Raw genomic sequence first — 17779 nt, forward strand, 5'->3', positions numbered from 1 at the left:
GGAATTCGGGAAAAAATAAAAAAAACAAGTTTTTTGCTAAGATTTCTTGATTTTCAGGCTCTAAATTTGATTGCATATTTAGTTTTGACTTCATTAACTGCAAAACACCACGCAATCGGGCTGTTGGGTTGGAAAAACAAGCATCAAAAAGCTCCCTAGCGGAACACATTATGTAAAAAATACTCGTAAACAAACACTTGTTGCAAGAGAAAGAGCAGGCTTCTGCAAAAAAAACTTACTTTTTTTAAAAGCTATAATTGTTTACTTTCTTTAAATAAAAACACTTTTTTCCCATCGGACCCCTCCAAAAATATATAGCTTATCGAAGTTAGTACTTAACACGCACAAAGAAGCTTTGATTTGGACTCTAAAAAAAAATATAAATTTACATGCAAAAAAAAATAATGCAGTTAGAATAATTATATTTTCTCTCCTGAATATGAATCTAGCAAAAAAAAATATGTATCATATGTTCTTTTTTTCTTCAACAAATGCTCTTTTGACCGTTAACTAAAAATCTTACTCTCATTATTTTTTTTTTTTTATTGATCTTCTGAGCATCTCTGACGACAGAAGATTGAACTTTATCATAAATTAACTGTTGATTCATTCACTCAGACTAATTACCTTGAATTTGGCATACTTGCTCCACATTTTTGGCAATTTTTTTTTTTTAATTTTTTCCACTAGTCGCCGCACTGTGTGCCCGCTGGATATCCAACTAACGACGAGCGTTGGATCCATTCGATCCACGAGCTGAGTCACCGGAGTTATCTTTTCAGGAACTAGGAGCAAAAGAACAGAAATATCGCTCTGAATGCACCAGCTCACAATTAAATCCAAGAGCGTCTGAGGTCTGACACATATTGTGCGGCACACTGGTCAGCGTCTGTTCTCTGTGGGGCGGCTGAATATAAACTATGGATAGAAGTAACTGACCTATTTATGGTACGAAAACAAAGTTAAAAAAATTATGGCAATGAACAAAACGACTAGATTAAATACCCCAGGTGGCAATCCAGTTAAACTGGTAAATCCACTCTCTTTAGAGGTTGGTCCTATGGATTCTGGGGAGGACCAATTGTTGCTTATAAATATTGAGAGACGGAGTTCAAAGATGCAAAGAACTCCCCCAAACAAATTAACTTCAGGGGTTACATCACCGACAACCCCAAACAATACTATTGATGTTAAACACATCAGCGAAAAAGGGACCAAGAAAAATGAAGAGATCAACATTACAGATCAACAGAGTTCCATCGAAAACAAAGAAATAGACCAATCAAAATCAAAGAACTACTTTGAAGAATGGCAAAGTGAAATAGCGGCAAGAAAACAACTTGAAGTTCTAGTTCAAAGTCTTCAGCTGCAAGTGAAAAAACTCGAAGAGAAAGTTTCCTTACTTGACAAGAAAGATTCAGAGTCAGAGAGCGTGAATATCAAACTGATGAAGAAGAGCTCTTGTTTGAAACTGAGAAAAAGAAAAATAAGCGTATCACAAAGAAACGTAAACCAAACGGGAGTCCTGAGATTTGTTTAAGAAATCAGAAAAGCTCTAAAACCGAAAACAATAAAGAATTGTTTACAGAAAGTAATGAACCGAATAATGTGGTAGCTGTTGTTAAATCAAATTCTCACTCTAAAGGCAGCAAAAAAACTACACCACCACCAATTATGATCTCAGAATTTCCAATTTTTGGAGATCTTAAAAAAATAATAGAAAAATGTACTAAAAAAGCTTGTAAATACACATCGTACAACAAAGACAACTGGAAAGTCACAGTCGAAGAAGCCGACGAGTATAGATCTGTCACTGAAGAACTGAGCAAACACCAAATTCAATGGCACTCATATGAGAACAAAGCTACAAGGCCAATAAAAGTAGTAGCCAGAGGTCTTCATTCCTCATGCTCTCCCGTTTGTTTGTTAATAAAATTTTGATTGTTTACTTGGCAATTTTTGAAATAACTTTAAAAATCGGTAATTAAAAGAAAAATTGACCAAAATTGAGAACAATCAAAATTTTATTGATACGAATTTAAACCCGAACTTTAGAACTTGGTACACTTTTATATCTCAATATTTTTTGTGCCAGCATAATTTCAACATAGGAGAACTTGGCTCTTTTTTTTAACAGCAATGTTTTTGTTGTGATCGATTTTTCTGAAATTATGTACATTAGTATTGGGTAGCCAGATCAAGACATAGATTTTAAACTATAATTTTATAATGAACTTTAACCTTTCAAATTTTAATCTAGTATCAGACTCACTCTTTCGTATAAAGTTTTTGAGGTATTGAATTTTGAACTTCCAAAAATATAATGTATTAATTTTTGGATTATTTGGGAATTTAATTTGAAAACAAAATAGCCTTTTTTTTTAATCAAAAAATTACCGAAAAAATATTTCATTTTTTTTTAATTTGGGATGCCAAATTTTAGATTTAAACCTTTTTTTTCAAATTAAATTCGCAAAAATTACCAAAATTAATATTTTACTGAGAAACATTAACAATAAAAATAAAAATTTACGTTTACATCAAGTTTTGTTAAAATCCAACTATTTTTGTAAAAGATAAAATTAAAGAAGCAAAAAGTCGTATTTTTGCATTTTTCACCATATTTTTGAGGTTATATAAAAAAATGCCTTGAGAAGAAATTGTAGATCATATTGTTATCTACAACTTTTGTGTTTAACTTTTTTCGAAAGAGGGTCTACTTTCACAGGAAACTTCAAAAAACAAGATTTTTGACACCCAACCCACTTTTCCGCCCACCCACCCCCTTTTCCCAAATTTGTTTGTGGGCAATTTATTTTTTCCTTTTCTTATACTATTTATCCTAAATTTTCACACCACTCTCATGCTGCTTATATTTATTTTTAAATTGTTGGCACGTTTCCAAATGTACCCAGCGTGAACTTAAATTAGCCATAACTTTTTTATATAAGGTTGTACAAAACTCGGCTTTGGTTGTACAAAACTGTACAAAACTCGTAGATAATTGTAGAATTTTTGTTTATTCAATTTTGATACAATTTATGTCCGGGCTGAGGAAACGTTTCCCCAGCCCGGAACTTTCACTTAGCTATAACTTTCTTTGGAAGCTTGTACAATGCTCGAATTTGGTTGTACCAAATTCGAGTTTTAAATTTTGCGGTAGGTCCGGGCTGGGGAAATGCATGTGCAATTTTGCAACAACACAATTTTCTTGGTTTTTTAAGTTGTTTTTTTAAACTTTCATATCATTGAAGTAAAAAAAAAAACAAGTAAATGAGTATTCATTTTTTGTGCTTATTATTAAAGCCCAGTTTATTTTCTTAAAAAAAGTAAGTTTTTTTTCATAAAAAAGTCTACTGAAAGTATGTAATTAAAAAAAATAATCAAGCTGAGTGAATTAAAAAAAATGAATTAAAACTTTTTCTGAGCTTTATCTATTTGTTCTTTTCTTAACCACAAGTCAATAAGTTATTCCCCAACATTTGTTTCGTTAAATTTTTGTGGATGTTAATAGCCTAAGGCCGTCAAAGTTCGCGCGAGTTTTAACGATCTTAGGCTATTAACATCCACAAAAAATTAACGAAACAAATGGTGGCGAATAATTCGCGTTAATTTTAGCACGGGAACGGGTCGTTATTCTGTATACCAAAATTCTGTGTGACCAAAATTCTGTATCTGTAATCTGTATTCCAAAATTCTGTAAATGATAAATGAAAAAATTGTTTTGATAATGAAAAAAGTGCGCACTTTTTCTCATTATCAAAACAATTTTTCATTTATCATTTATAGAATTTTGGAATACAGAATTTTGAAATCCAGAATTTTGTATTTACAGAGTTTTAGAATACAGAATATTGAATTTACAGAATTATAAAATGCAGAATTTTGAATTTACAGAATTTTAAAATACAGAATTTTGGAATACAGAATTTTGGGATCTGAATTTTGACCCATACAGAATTTCGACCCCAACCCTTTGAGCACCCTTTAATTCTTAAATGCACCAAAAAAACGAACTAATTGCAATTTAAGGTAACAGATTAATCAAAAAATAATTGTATGAAAAACGAAATAACAGAAATCCGAGTAAAAAAGACGAAGCAATATTCACCCCAATTTTCTGAGAAATAATGGCTGTGATGTGGTCATCTACATAAGCTTTCCAAAATAGAGGTACGAAATCTATGTTGAGAAAAGCGTTGTCAATTACTTCTTCAAGCACCCATTCAACTAGTGCCGGAGCTAATGAAGATCTCATGAAAAGCCTGTTTTTTATACGTATGAATTTTCCCTTGTAACTAAAATTTTTTCAGTCAACAATGCAACGAGAAGATTCGAAAGGAGTAGCTATCCTTATTTATCAATAGATTTAACTTCAACCCAAACAACTGTTGAACCAGCTAAAATCTATTCGTTAATATCTTATGTTCCAGGTCTTACGGAATCTTTGGCCAAATCCTATGAATATTTCGTTCCAAATATTAAGTAAAAAAAAGTGCAAATTTCTTTGCCAACATGACACAAAAACTGAGTCTGACGCAAAACTCAGATATTGTTTATTGTGTTACATGTGAAGATTGCACAAAAAAATACATTGGTGAAACGATTCAAAAATTGTCCAAAAGACTCGAACAACACTCAAATGAATGTGATAAGGTTGACGAAAACTATTTCATCATTGACTAACCCCAAGCAACAAACTAGCCACTATTTTAATTTCGATAACACCAAAATATTGAGATATGAGCGCAATAAATTAAAGTTACAGGTTCATGAAGTAAACCAAATTGTTAAAATTGGAGAAGATGAGTGTAATTTCAAAACGGACAAAAAAGATTACACAAATACATATTTCAATCTCATCTCATATGGAAATATTGCAAATTTACAACACACAGTCTAAACACTACAGACCGTGTAAACTCTGCACACCGTTGTGGGGGTTAACAGCTATAATTGTTTTTGTTTTTAATTTGAAGTATTCTTTGACAGATAAAATCAAAAGTCAAAACAAATTGTAAAAAAGTAAGTTGTGATATTCTTTCTAAGGTACATTATTTATAATTTTATATTTTTAATATTTATTGTATTTATTATTTACATATAACTTTATTGTTTTAATAGATCCTGATAATGGCACTTGTTGCCGAAATATATTGATCGCAACAAAAAACATTTCAATTTTATTTCGGAAAATATTGGAGGCAAAACAAAATTGCTACAAATTCACTTTTGATTATATAAAAAAATACAGCCGTTTTCACAAAGCAAATTTCCCTGTCAAACAAACTTTCAACTTCAAATAACTTTCAACTACCAGCCCTTCGCGGTGTTTGGATTCAGATAATTTTTAAAAGCAGTTTGTGATAGGTAAAATAAAAAAAAATAATTAGGTGGATTTTTTTTTTTTAATTTGTAACTAGGACTTTTGACCGGTTCGTTGGTGCGGCTGGTAGAGGTCCAAGAGAAGGTACCCTTAAATATTTTGTTTAGTATTTTTCTGTAATGTACTATTGAATACACAAGTTTTGAGGGGTCTTACTTGTGCATACGCCTAAAAAAAATATTGTCTGTTTCAAGTTTCAAGTTAAGAAGAAAAATTGAAAAATGCAGCCTTTGAATCAACAAATTTTTATTTGGAGCAGGCTAGTTATGTTAAATTTTATTAGTATATAAATCTTTTTACTTCAACAACAATTTATTAAGACATTGATGACTTATGTCAAAAAATCTCAAAGCAGAGAGATAAATGTATAGAGGTGTTCCCCAGTAGTTTTTTTTTTATTATTTATATTAGAAATTTAGAAGGACGCGAACAAAACATATATTGTGGGTTTAAAATCGTCAACACTGTACACTGATTTTCTTATAAGAATGTTTTGAGGAATGCAAAAAGCTTTATTTTGGTTTTATTTTCTAAAATTTAGATATATTAAATTAAAGTCATATTAGAGATTAAATGTCGGAGTAAGATAAGTGAACACTGAACATTAATGTTTAGTGTTCAATGGTTGTCCTGTTATATACTATCTTATCATTATCGAAGAAAAAAACATTAGTGGCTAATGTTTTGATGTAATTGCACATTTAACATTCGTGTATTTTTAACTTTCATAAATTTCTATGCAAACAAAAATCGTTAACACTCTTTAAAATCAAAATAATTTTGTATTACACAATTTCGAAAACTATTTGGGATTTTCATTTTTTTAAAATAAAAATTAAATACATTTAAAGCACAAGCACCAGTTAATACGTGTATATATACAAATACAAACGGCGCACGACTTGAGTGTTTACATTGACCCTGTACGCAGGGAGATATCCCGGTCGAAAATACTTTTGAATCTATTAATACCAGCGCCAGGGGAAAATATTTTTCTCATTTGATTTTTTTATGGTTAAGAGACTAAATCGTTCGAATCTTTTTCACAAACTAAAAACTAAAAAAATAAATTTTCTTTTAATTCAAAGAAATTATAATACATAGAGAACGAGCCGAAGAAAATATTTGGATGTGTTAAAGAAGCGTTGAGAAGAATTCTACACCGAACTCTGAGAAAACAATTCGCTCATTTTAAATAGAAAGAAACAGTTAAAGTAAACAAGTGTAACCAAAAATAAAAAAAAAAAGAACTAAGAACTCTCCTCGAGTTAATGGAGACGTAAAATATGCAATATTTAGAAGACCTCAGAAAAATCTCTAACGTTAAATTTTTTGTTTTTTAAATATTTATTTTCTTGTATTAATTAATATCAGAAACCTTTTAGATTATTATATTGTTTAAATAAAATGTATATTGCATAAGATACGACAAGAAGAGCGTGTAGGTTGGGTTAACAAAAGAAAAATAATCATACACTATCGGCCAAAAGTTTTGTCTCACATTTCTTTCATTGGTCACTTATAAACATTTTATCAAAACAGTTTTTATCTCGTACCTACTCGTTTTTGCCATAAATTAACGCATCAGTTCGTTTGCTCTGAAACTAGTTTATTAGTTTAAAAAGTTGAACTGTTATTGTTACTTTAAAAAAAGTATAAAAATTTCCAAATTTTAAAAACTAAATTAGTAGGTACTTAATAACTTAAAATTAAAAAAAAAATTGTTCCAAATTTGTCCTTTTTTTATTTATATAAAGATTTATAGTGGAGTAACTAAAGCTTAAAAATGGCAATATTAGGGAACCCGGCCGAAAAGCTCTGATTTTGATTTTTGCCTAAAGAGGTACCTTTTGGAGCAAATTGCATCCATCTGTTTTTGTGAAAATTCTAATACTTAAATAAAGCTTTATTATTCCTCTTTAAAATAAACTAGGGCTACCAATCAAAATCTTGCCGCAAGTAGGGGTTGCCGGGCTTTGAATATAAAAATGACTAAAAATGAAAAAAATATACATAAAAACAACGGCAACACTTACAGTTATAAATAATAACTTGTTTCTTGTTTAAAAGCTAGAATATCACCCTTAGTCATAAATTTTAAATGAAGTTATTTCAAACAAAGGTTTTTGAAATACTTGATTTTAATGTCAAAATTTTGAGAAAAAAATTTCAAAACAAATTAACATATAAAATTTTCAAGGTTTTGAATTTTAATAAAAAATGTACAGTAAAAATTAACTGTCCCTTTTGTCCTTTTACCAAATAGTGTAAACCGTACGATTTTATGTCTTCTAGTTTTTGAGAAAATTGAAAAATAGACTAACTACTTTCTTAATTTCTTTTCAGAATTTAATTTTTCGGCTTTGTAAGCTTACTTTGGCACAGTCATCTGATTGTTTTTTTTTTTTTGAAGTTATACTTCTTATGGGACGGTGGGTATGAAAATTTGTTTTTTGACAAGAATGTCAAAGGGATTATGACGCGATCGCCATCTCTGAGACAATTGGGCAGCAGGGCTGTCGTTTCACTTTTAGAGTTGGTAGTACTTTAGTATTTAAAAATGCAGTACGGTAAAAAGACACACAACACGTGGCAAGTTGCATGTGGTATGAAACATGGTGGAAGTGCATGTGGCAAGTAGCACGAGGCATGTGGCACTCAGTATGCAAAATGTAGCAAGTTGTAAGTGGCAAGTTGCATGTGGCACTCAGTATGTGGCAAGTTGCATGTGGCAAGTTGCCACAAAAAAAAAAACAAAAATTTAAATACTCATAAATAAAAGGAAAAGAAAGCAACATAGACTAAAACTAAACCTGCCATCAATCGTAGATAAAATTTAATTTTTTGTTCTCAAAAAATTAGCCCCGGAAATTGATATGAAGATTCTTAATTTCCAATTATAAAGATTTTTTCATGCATAACTATTTTCAGGGAAGTCAGATTGTCTTGAGTTAAGGTACGGAGTTAGCATCAAAAAATTTCCTAAGATCACCATAAGCTGAGAATGTTAAAAAAATACGCTGTACTGCGGCGTACTGCATTTTCATTTAATATACTGAGTGAGAAGTATAACTTCTGTCGCGTGTACATGTGTACACACACTCTTTTTTTTTTAATTCTAATGCAAAACATAAGTTTTTACATACCTGTCTATAATAAACCAGGGTTGCCTGTTAAAATATTGGGGTTGCCAGGCTTTGAATTTAAAGTTCCGAAAAATGAATAAAATTAAAAAAAAATTATTTAAAAACAACGGCCTTACAACTTACCTTACAACACTTACAGTTATAAATAATAATGTTTTTGAAAGCTTGAGTCTAACACTTAATTATTAATTTTAAATATAGTTATTTCATAGTTTTTGAAAACAATTAAAAAAAAACATTTACTGATTAATATTTCGAAGTTTCGAATTTAAATAAAATAAACTATCTGTTAAATTAAATGTACCTATTGATTTTTTACCAAATAGTGAAAACCGTATGATTCTATGTCTTCTAGTTTTGTAATAGTCTAATAGACCAGTGCCAATAATTTTTGAAAATAAAAAAATTATTAGCAGCATGAAAGGGGAAAAATAAATTGCCGCAAAAAAATGGGGGGTAGGGGTTGGGTGGGCGAATAAGTGGGGTGGGTGTCATGGTTTTTTACGATTTATGTCAAAATTAGAGGTGCTATCGAAAAAAGTCAAATGCAAAAGTTGTAGGTAGTATAAATGTCTACAACTTTTACTCAAACAATTTTTTTCTATAACCTCAAAAATATTGAAAAAATGCAAAAATACGATTTTTTAATTTTTTATTTTTATCTTTTACAAAAATGGTTGGATTTTAACAAAAAGTGAATTTTTGGATTTTTGAAGAATTTAATTTAAAAAAATAGCCTATTTTTAATCAAAAAAGTTACCGAAAAAAATTTAGATTTTTGAAAATTTTGGAATGTAATTATTTAGCTAAAAACCGTTTTTAAAAGATTGTGTTGAAAAACTATACTTTTGCTTTAGAAAATATTGAGAAAAATTGAAAAAGACAAAAAATCGATTTTTAAGATTGATTTTTCCGTAAATGACAGTAATATTGGCGAGAAATAATTTTCCATAGAAACCAAATTATACTTTTCTAATGGTCATTGACCTTTTTAATTTGAATCAAGCACTAGAATAGCTCTTACGTGCAAACTTTTTGAGATATTGAATTTTGAACGTCCAAAACACTATTTTTCTGATTTTTGGCATGGTAATATGTCAAAAACGCGATGTGATAGAATTTTTCTGACTTCGGATTCGAGCTCAGCGAACAAAAAACCATTAGAAAAATAAACTTTGATTTCTATAAAAAAAAAATTTTTTTGACTAGTGAAATCGAACAGGGAGGTTGACACAAAGATAGTGTCTAATGAAACAGTTTGCACATGGGTTCCCTGGCGACATCCTGTCAAGGCATAGGGTTGCCACGCTTTAAAGTTCATTTTTTGAGTTTTTTTCGACGACGCCACCCTGCTTGTATGGTAAGTGTTAGAGGTGTTAAACAAATATTATGTGAGAGAAAATTTAATTTAGAAATTTAATATTCAGCATTTTTAGAAATTTGACATTTTAGAAAGGGAAACCGAGGTGAATTTAGAAAAGTGTCAAAAAGCTATTTCCTAAGCAAAAAGTGGTAGAAAAAAGATTGATACTGGAATCGATAGATATTGTTAAATTATAATTATATAAGGCGCGCATACAAACCAAAAATGTAAAAATCTACTACTCGAGATTTGGACGTTTATAAGTCAAAACCGTGAAATTCGATGTTTGAGAAATAATTCACCAAAAATCAGCACGAAAGGTATTTGAAATAATGTTTATTGTTATTAGAGAGCAAAAATACAATATCTTAGCTTTTGGCTCCTGTGTGTTTAAGAAGAATTACAGATTTTTACATTTCAATTCACTGATTAGCGAAAAAAACGAAATTTGAAAATATTTTCCTGGAGATATTTTTGGACATATTTTGAAAAATAAAGTATGCAGTTTGAATAATGCCCCACAAACGTATTAGACCAAAAGAGAAATATTTTCAAATTTTGTTTTTTTTTTTTCGTTAAACAGTGAATTGAAATTTAAAAACCTTTAATTCCTCTAAGGATTATTACAAAGTCGAAAAAAATAAATTCTGAAAAAAGTAGTTTGTGTATTTTTCAAAAACTAGAAGACATAGAATCATACGGTTTTCACTATTTGGTAAAAAATCAATAGGTTCAGTTAATTTAACAGATAGTTTATTTTATTTAAATTCGAAGCTTCGAAAAATTAATAAGTAAATGTTTTTTTAATTGTTTTCCTGAATTTTTTGACTTTAAAATCAATTATTTCAAAAACTATTGCATGAAATAACTTTATTTAAAATTAATAATTAAGTGTAAGACTCAAGCTTTCAAAAACATTATTATTTATAACTGTAAGTGTTGCCGTTGTTTTTAAATAATTTTTTGTTTTATTTTTAGTCATTTTTCTGAATTTTAAATTCAAAACCTGGCAACCCCTGCTTGCGGCAATATTTTAAATGGCAATCCTGGTTTATTCTAAACAGGGATGATAAATTTTTTGTTTTGCATTAGAATTAAAAAAACTAGAAGGCATAAAATCGTACGGTGCAAAAAGATTTGCTCCGAATCCATCTGAAAATTCAACACTCCAAATTTATTTTGCTTTTAGGTTTGGAGCGACTATAAAAGACACATAAAACGAAAACTTACTACCAGCGAAACAGAAAACAAGTCAACAGGTGGTGGTCCCTACCGACAACAATCATTTACGGAAATTGAAGAAAATGTAATTAACTTAATGAACTAAAGAAGCTCTATCACCGGTGTTAGGGCGAAGTCTTACGGCCCAAACGCCAAAACAATTGCTGCTGCTGCTCCCGCAGCTTCTACTTCACCTATTTCTGCTCCCGCAGCTTCAACTTCTCCTATTGCTGTTGATCCTTCTGTTGCTGTACATGTTACTGCCACTTCCATCGCTGCTGTTTCCACTGCTGGTGTTTCCACTGTTGCTGATGCTTCTGATTCACAGTGAGCCTGAACAAGTTTAAGGTTGACCTAAAATGACGACAAAAACTAAAGATGAGGCTTTGTTCCTGAAGGCCTCAGCAATAATAATCCGCTTTTACCAAAATCGGATTAGCTTCCTTTTTCGAGATACCCCCCGTAAACGTGATTTTTTCGAGAAAAATTCATATCAACGCAAGGCTCGAGTACGATAACTTAGGCGCCGAGAATTGAAAACGGTTTTTAGTAAAGGTATTCGATACACTCATTTTTTGTTATGGGAGGGAGAGTCTATGTCCCCCCCTTTAGGCGTCCCCCCCTTTAGTAGTTTTCCTATTTTTCAATTTTCTTAAAAACTACAAGACATAGAAACATACATATGGTTTTCAGTATTTGATAAGGAATTTTATGAGGTAGTTTAATTTATCCCGTAATGAAACCCAAAGTCTTGACAAAAATATTATTCAATGTATTTTTTTAAACTTCTTTTTCACGTTGCGTTGACTTCGAAATCGATTATTTCGAAAACAACTGATTAAAAAATCTTGATTTAAAAACTATAATTAAGTGTACCTTCTTTTTAAAAAGGTATCATTCATAACTGTAAGTGTTGCCATTATTTTTTAATATTTTTTTGTATGATTTTTTAGAAAATTGCCCCTCCCGCCTAAAGGGGGGGACATAGACTTTCCCTCCCATAACAAAAAATGAGTGTATCGAATACCTATACTAAAAACCGTTTTCAATTCTCGGCGCCTAAGTCATCGTACTCGAGCCTTGCGTTGATATGAATTTTTCTCGAAAAAATCACGTTTACGGGGGGTATCTCGAAAAAGGAAGCTAATCCGATTTTGGTAAAAGCGGATTATTATTGCTGAGGCCTTCAGGAACAAAGCTTCATCTTTAGTTTTTGTCCTCATTTTAGGTCAACCTTAAACTTATTCAGGCTCACTGTGGATTGTGAATTTGAATATGCTGGTGTTGCTCCCCAAGTTACAACTACAAACAATGCCGATGAGCATGAACAGAATCAACAACGGGCGTAGGAAGACATCAGATACCTGGAAGACCACTCACGGCAATCCATATTCTGAGTAAGCAAATCGAAATTCAAGGGGCAACCAGCAAGGCCATAGTCGAAATGGCAAAAAAAAAAAAAGAGCAAAGTGAATAAAAACTTAGAATCCTTGAAAGAAATAAAAAAGAAAAAACTACAAGAGATGCAAAAACACAACCAAAACATGGAAAATTTGGCAAAAAAAAAGTTGGAGCTTAAAAACCAATTATTGCAGTCGAACATTAATCGCATCGACGACGACGGCTGATGACAGAATTTCAAGAAGCAATAAGAAACTTAATCGATGTTATAAATTAAAATGTGAATTATTTTTTTATGTTTTTGTTGGATTAAATAATAATTTATTATTTATAAAATAGTTCTTGTGAATTTTTAAGTATTTTGAAATGTTTTTTTTTTTTAAATAAAAGTTTATGAAAAATAATCGTTGAGTATTTCATTTCCAGCGTTAACAGCTTGAGTGTTGTATTGTGATCGCTGAGTATAGTAGTAATCATTTTCTTCTTGGATGTTCTCTTGATCGCTCCTTTCAGCAAAGTTCATGTCATCTTTAAAATAGAGGCATATGTTATGCAATGCACAACATACGTTGACAATTTGGACTACTTTTTTCTGGAGTGTAATGCAGTTGTCGAGCTGCTAACAAACATCGGAATCGGTTTTTGAGTAAACCAATTGTTCTTTCGACTACATTTCGGGCTCTGGAGTGGGATTTGTTGTAACGCATTTGAGAACTATTTGGTGGCGGAGTCCTAAATGGAGTCATCAACCAAGGTTATCCATTTGGCACACAATGTATCTTCGAGTACATATAAAAGTTCTTGGAGTATTTTTAAAAAGGTTGATTGCGCCACAAGTGAGTCGAAGTCTTTGCCAACACCATGCTGATATGTCCCTTCACCGAAAAATCGCAAACATGCAGCTAACTTTTGCTCAGGGGTCACTCCCTCAGATCTTGAAACAGGTTGAATGTTGGATTTTATTTCGTTTAAAACGTAATGAAATGCTTCTTTGTTAAGGCGGAACATACGTAAAAGCAAAATTGAACTTACGCTGTATCATGCATTTGGAAAATATTTGTTGAATTTCTTAAACACATTCTTTTTTGTTTAAGAACATACATTTCAGCCTCGAGAAAAGCAGCTGCGCTATCCATTTTGATTTTCACTTTAAATGATTCTTTTCACGATAAAAAAAAATATTTTTGCAAACTGATAAATGTCAAATGAGAGCGTTGTTTGACTTCTATTTTTCTTCTCAAATTCGGGTACCGTGAATACAAAAATCTTCCGATCGGATATTTTTCCGATCGGCTACGACCATAAATTACTATAGCTTTTAAACAAGTTATTATTTATAACTGTAAGTGTTGCCGCTGTTCTTAAATAATTTTTTTTTTCAGTTTTTGGAATTTTATATTCAAAGCTAGGCAACCCCTACTTGCGGCAAGATTTTGAATGGCAACCCTAGTTTTTTTTTTAAAGAGGAATAATAAAGCTTTAATTTAGTATTAGAATTTTCAAAAAAACAGATGGATGCAATTTGCTCCAAAAGTGTACCTCTTTAAAACTGGCAACCCTAGGGTCGCGGCAAGCTGTGACCAGGCAGCCCTGTTTGTTGTAATCTTTGCGTCATTTCCTTTTATATGATGTACATTTCATCAAAAAAACAGATAGATGCAAAATCGAGCGGTGGGATCTTAGACTACTGTATGTTTATAACCTAACACACCGACAATGTGTGATGTCTATAGAACCAATCGATTGCAATCCTTAAAAAATTCAAATACATATTTTTATGTATAAAGTTAAAACTTACCAAGATCACATAAATTAACCTTCTCTAGAAACGGATCGGCAACGGGTAACTGTAAATAAAAAAATTTAAATTAGCTTTCTTTAAAAATAAGAAAATAGGAATAGGTTTTGAACTAAAAATAGGATCAAAGTTTTTGAAAGTTACTGTAACCTTTCAGAATGTACATGTACGTTAGGGTGTCCGTTATTTCCCAAAGTGATGTTTTCGGGGGAGACACCCCCTGGATCGAAAGTTTAGGACCTAAATAATGGGAATTGGGAAACAAATTTGTTTGAAGGTAATTAACCAGTTCCTCTAAGGCAGGCATGTCAAACTCAATGGTTACTAAGGGCCAAAACAGCGAGATGTAAATTTTTATGGGCCGCAAAAAAAGTTGAACTAAATTTTTTATAAAACAGATTTATAAAAATAAGAAGAATGGTAACATTAATGTTTTCGTCCTGATACCTGGAGTCTCTTCTCTTTTACCATTTTATCTTAAACTGACTTATTCCTCTTTATACATAAGTAAAAATATCTGCCCTAATCGACAGGTTCTGTGAAATTTGCAAACGATTTTATATGACAGTTTTAAATTGTCCCAAATCTTACTGAAAAATACTTATAAAATTCGGTCATATCCACTTCACAGACATTTTGAACTTATTTCGGAGTCACACTAGAAATCGCATTCCTCATCATTCGCCATTATTCTATTTTAATGGAAAAAATCGAAGAAAATGGAGGGCACTTGCCTTTCAAAGGCATAATTCTGCAAACTTTTTCATATTGAGTGTGTTTCTCTATTTTTTCCGGATAAGGAATAGAATAGACCGGCGAGAGAAAATAGTTTATCCAGAAAATCCAGCACGCAAAAATAAAGAAACACAAACACACAAAATCATCTTTCATTATTTCTTATATAAATAAACACTTAACCGCAGATTGCACCGGAAATAGCAAGAGTCCAGCGAAGTGCATAAATTGCAACGGAAGTCACCCGGCAAGTTATAGAGGCTGTGAAGTAGCTAAAGAGCTACAAAAACGCCGAGAAAAAATTCATGCCCAAAGAAAACCCACAAAGAACGAAACTTCTAAGACCCCTAAAAGGGTAAATACAACAAAACCCGCCACTGGTAAAGAAAATCAAACGCCAACAACATCAAACACGTCTCCAAAGAAACGTAATGGAAAATCATACGCTGAAATGGCGGCTTCACCCGAAATCAAAAATAGTTCCGAACCTGTCGCGTTTTCTCAATGCTTGGCTATAATTTTGTCAAAATTTGAGGATCAGTTAAAACTTAACAAATTTATGTCTGAAAGGCTTTCTAAGCTCGAAGATTTTATTTTATCCAACACTATACAAAATATAAATGATGGGAAAGCTTAAAATCATAACATGGAACGCCAACGGATTATGGCAAAGACTTGGAGAACTAGAAATGGTTATGCGGGAAAAAGATATTGACATCTGTCTGATATCAGAAACCCATGCAAAAAAAGAATCAAACTTCAATATCAACGGTTTTCTTGATTACCACGCAATTCATCCGTCGAACAAAGCAAGAGGCGGAGCATCATTATATATAAAAGATTGTGTTAAACACCCGACAGGTCTAAAGCTTGAGCTTGAATCGATGCAACTTATAAGTGTGCAAGTTGAAACTAAGCATGATGTACTTAATATCTCATCTATATACTGCCCTCCGCGGTACAAAATTGATAAAAATGAATTTTCAAACTTGCTAAAATTACATAGACCAACTTTAATTATCGGCGGCGACTTTAATGCAAAGCATACGTTTTGGGGTTCTAGATGTATATCTCAAAAAGGCCGAGCGTTATACGAAGCCGGTATGGAGAATAACTGCGACTTTCATTCTACTGGGAAACCAACTTATTGGCCGGCAGATACCTCGAAAATACCTGACCTGATTGATTACTTTATAGTCAGGGGAATACCGTCAAATCGAATTAAAGTAACGGAATGCTTTGATCTTTCTTCAGACCACTCGCCCGTTATTCTCACAATCAGCGAAAGTCTCGTTAAAGTTGAAATGCCACCTAGACTAACAAACGGTAAAACTAACTGGGAAGGCTTTAAGAAAGATATTGAGGATAATGTTGAATTAAGATTATCACTACAAACACCTCTTGAGCTTGAAGCAGCGGTAGATAGTTTTGTGAATATTATCCAAAAAGCCGCATGGAACAATACCCCTTGCCAAAGAGAAATTTCTGGGTACAAAGATACTAAATATCCCCAAGAGATAAAAGACGTACTTAAAGAAAAGCGAAAAGCGCGCAAAAAATGGCAACAAACTCGTGCTCCTCAACACAAATCTAATTTAAATCGCTTAAGTAATTTGCTTAAAAAGATGATATCAGATTTCAAGAACCGCGACGCTAAAAATTACCTTGAAAATTTGACGGCAGGTAAAGAATCTAACTACTCTCTATGGAAAGCTATAAAAGCCACGAAAAAACCTAAGCTTCCAGCACCTCCGATTATGAAAAACCAAAATGAATGGGCAAGAAGCGACAAAGAAAAAGCAAACGTTTTCGCTGATTACCTAGAGGACACATTCAAACCATTCAATGGGCAAGCATTGAATGATAGTATTAATATAAATTTAACGTCAAGTGAAAGCTTTATCACAAGAAATGTTACACTTGCCGAATTAAACAAAGAAATTAAGAAGCTAAAGTCAAAAAAAGCCCCCGGGTACGACTTAATTACAGCGGAAATTCTTAAAATGCTCCCAAGGAAAGGTTTAATAAACCTTAGGGTGGGTCAAAAAAATCGAAATTCTTTTTTTTGAATTGGTACTCCGAAAAATCGATTGCTAGACCCCTCTAGAATATACACACCAAATATGAGCTCTTTATATTAATGGGAAGGTCCTCCGCTTTTCAATTTTCCATTTTTACATCAAGCTTCTACTAAAAAAAAATAATTTTTTTATTAATTGACTTTTTAGCAAATTTCTTTTCATATTCTTGTAGGAAATTGAACGCTCTACAAAAAAGGCCTTATACACTTTTTTCGTTTATCTAACCGTTGAATAGATATTTGAGGTCCAAAAATCGAGAAAATCTTTAAAAATTAGTTTTTTGTTCTTAATTTTGTAACAAATTGAAAAATTATAATGATCAAACGCGCAAGACATATTCTTGTTGGAAATTGATTGCTCCACAAAAAAGGTCTTATTAACTTTTTTCATTAATCTAACCACTCTAAAGATATTCGAGGTCAAAGTTAAAAAAAAATATAAAAACATTTTATATTTTTAAAAAATTTCTAATTCACTGAAACTTTATTATTTTCAAATTAGCAAGATATATTCTTGTAGGGGCTTAATCGTTCTACAAAAAATTCCTTGGAATGAAATTGATTGCTTTAACCGTTTAGAAGATATTCGTATCCAAATCGCAATGCATACGGGTCATAAGAAAACTATTGAAATCAGTGAGCATTGGTT

At 31.6% G+C, this 17779-nt stretch overlaps 1 protein-coding gene across 4 annotated transcripts in view; it reads right to left on the minus strand.

The window, feature by feature from the left end:
• LOC129914492 (uncharacterized) overlaps positions 1-17779 on the minus strand; it is a 487839-nt gene that overhangs the window by 56878 nt on the left and 413182 nt on the right. For all 4 annotated transcript variants that reach the window (XM_055993781.1, XM_055993782.1, XM_055993780.1 and 1 more), the window contains one exon: positions 14316-14364. In XM_055993781.1, the coding sequence (XP_055849756.1) occupies positions 14316-14364 (49 nt within the window). The remainder of the gene's footprint in view (positions 1-14315; positions 14365-17779) is intronic.

This window comes from Episyrphus balteatus, chromosome 3 (genome assembly GCF_945859705.1).
Source record: "Episyrphus balteatus chromosome 3, idEpiBalt1.1, whole genome shotgun sequence".
In the NCBI taxonomy this organism is placed as follows: domain Eukaryota; kingdom Metazoa; phylum Arthropoda; class Insecta; order Diptera; family Syrphidae; genus Episyrphus; species Episyrphus balteatus.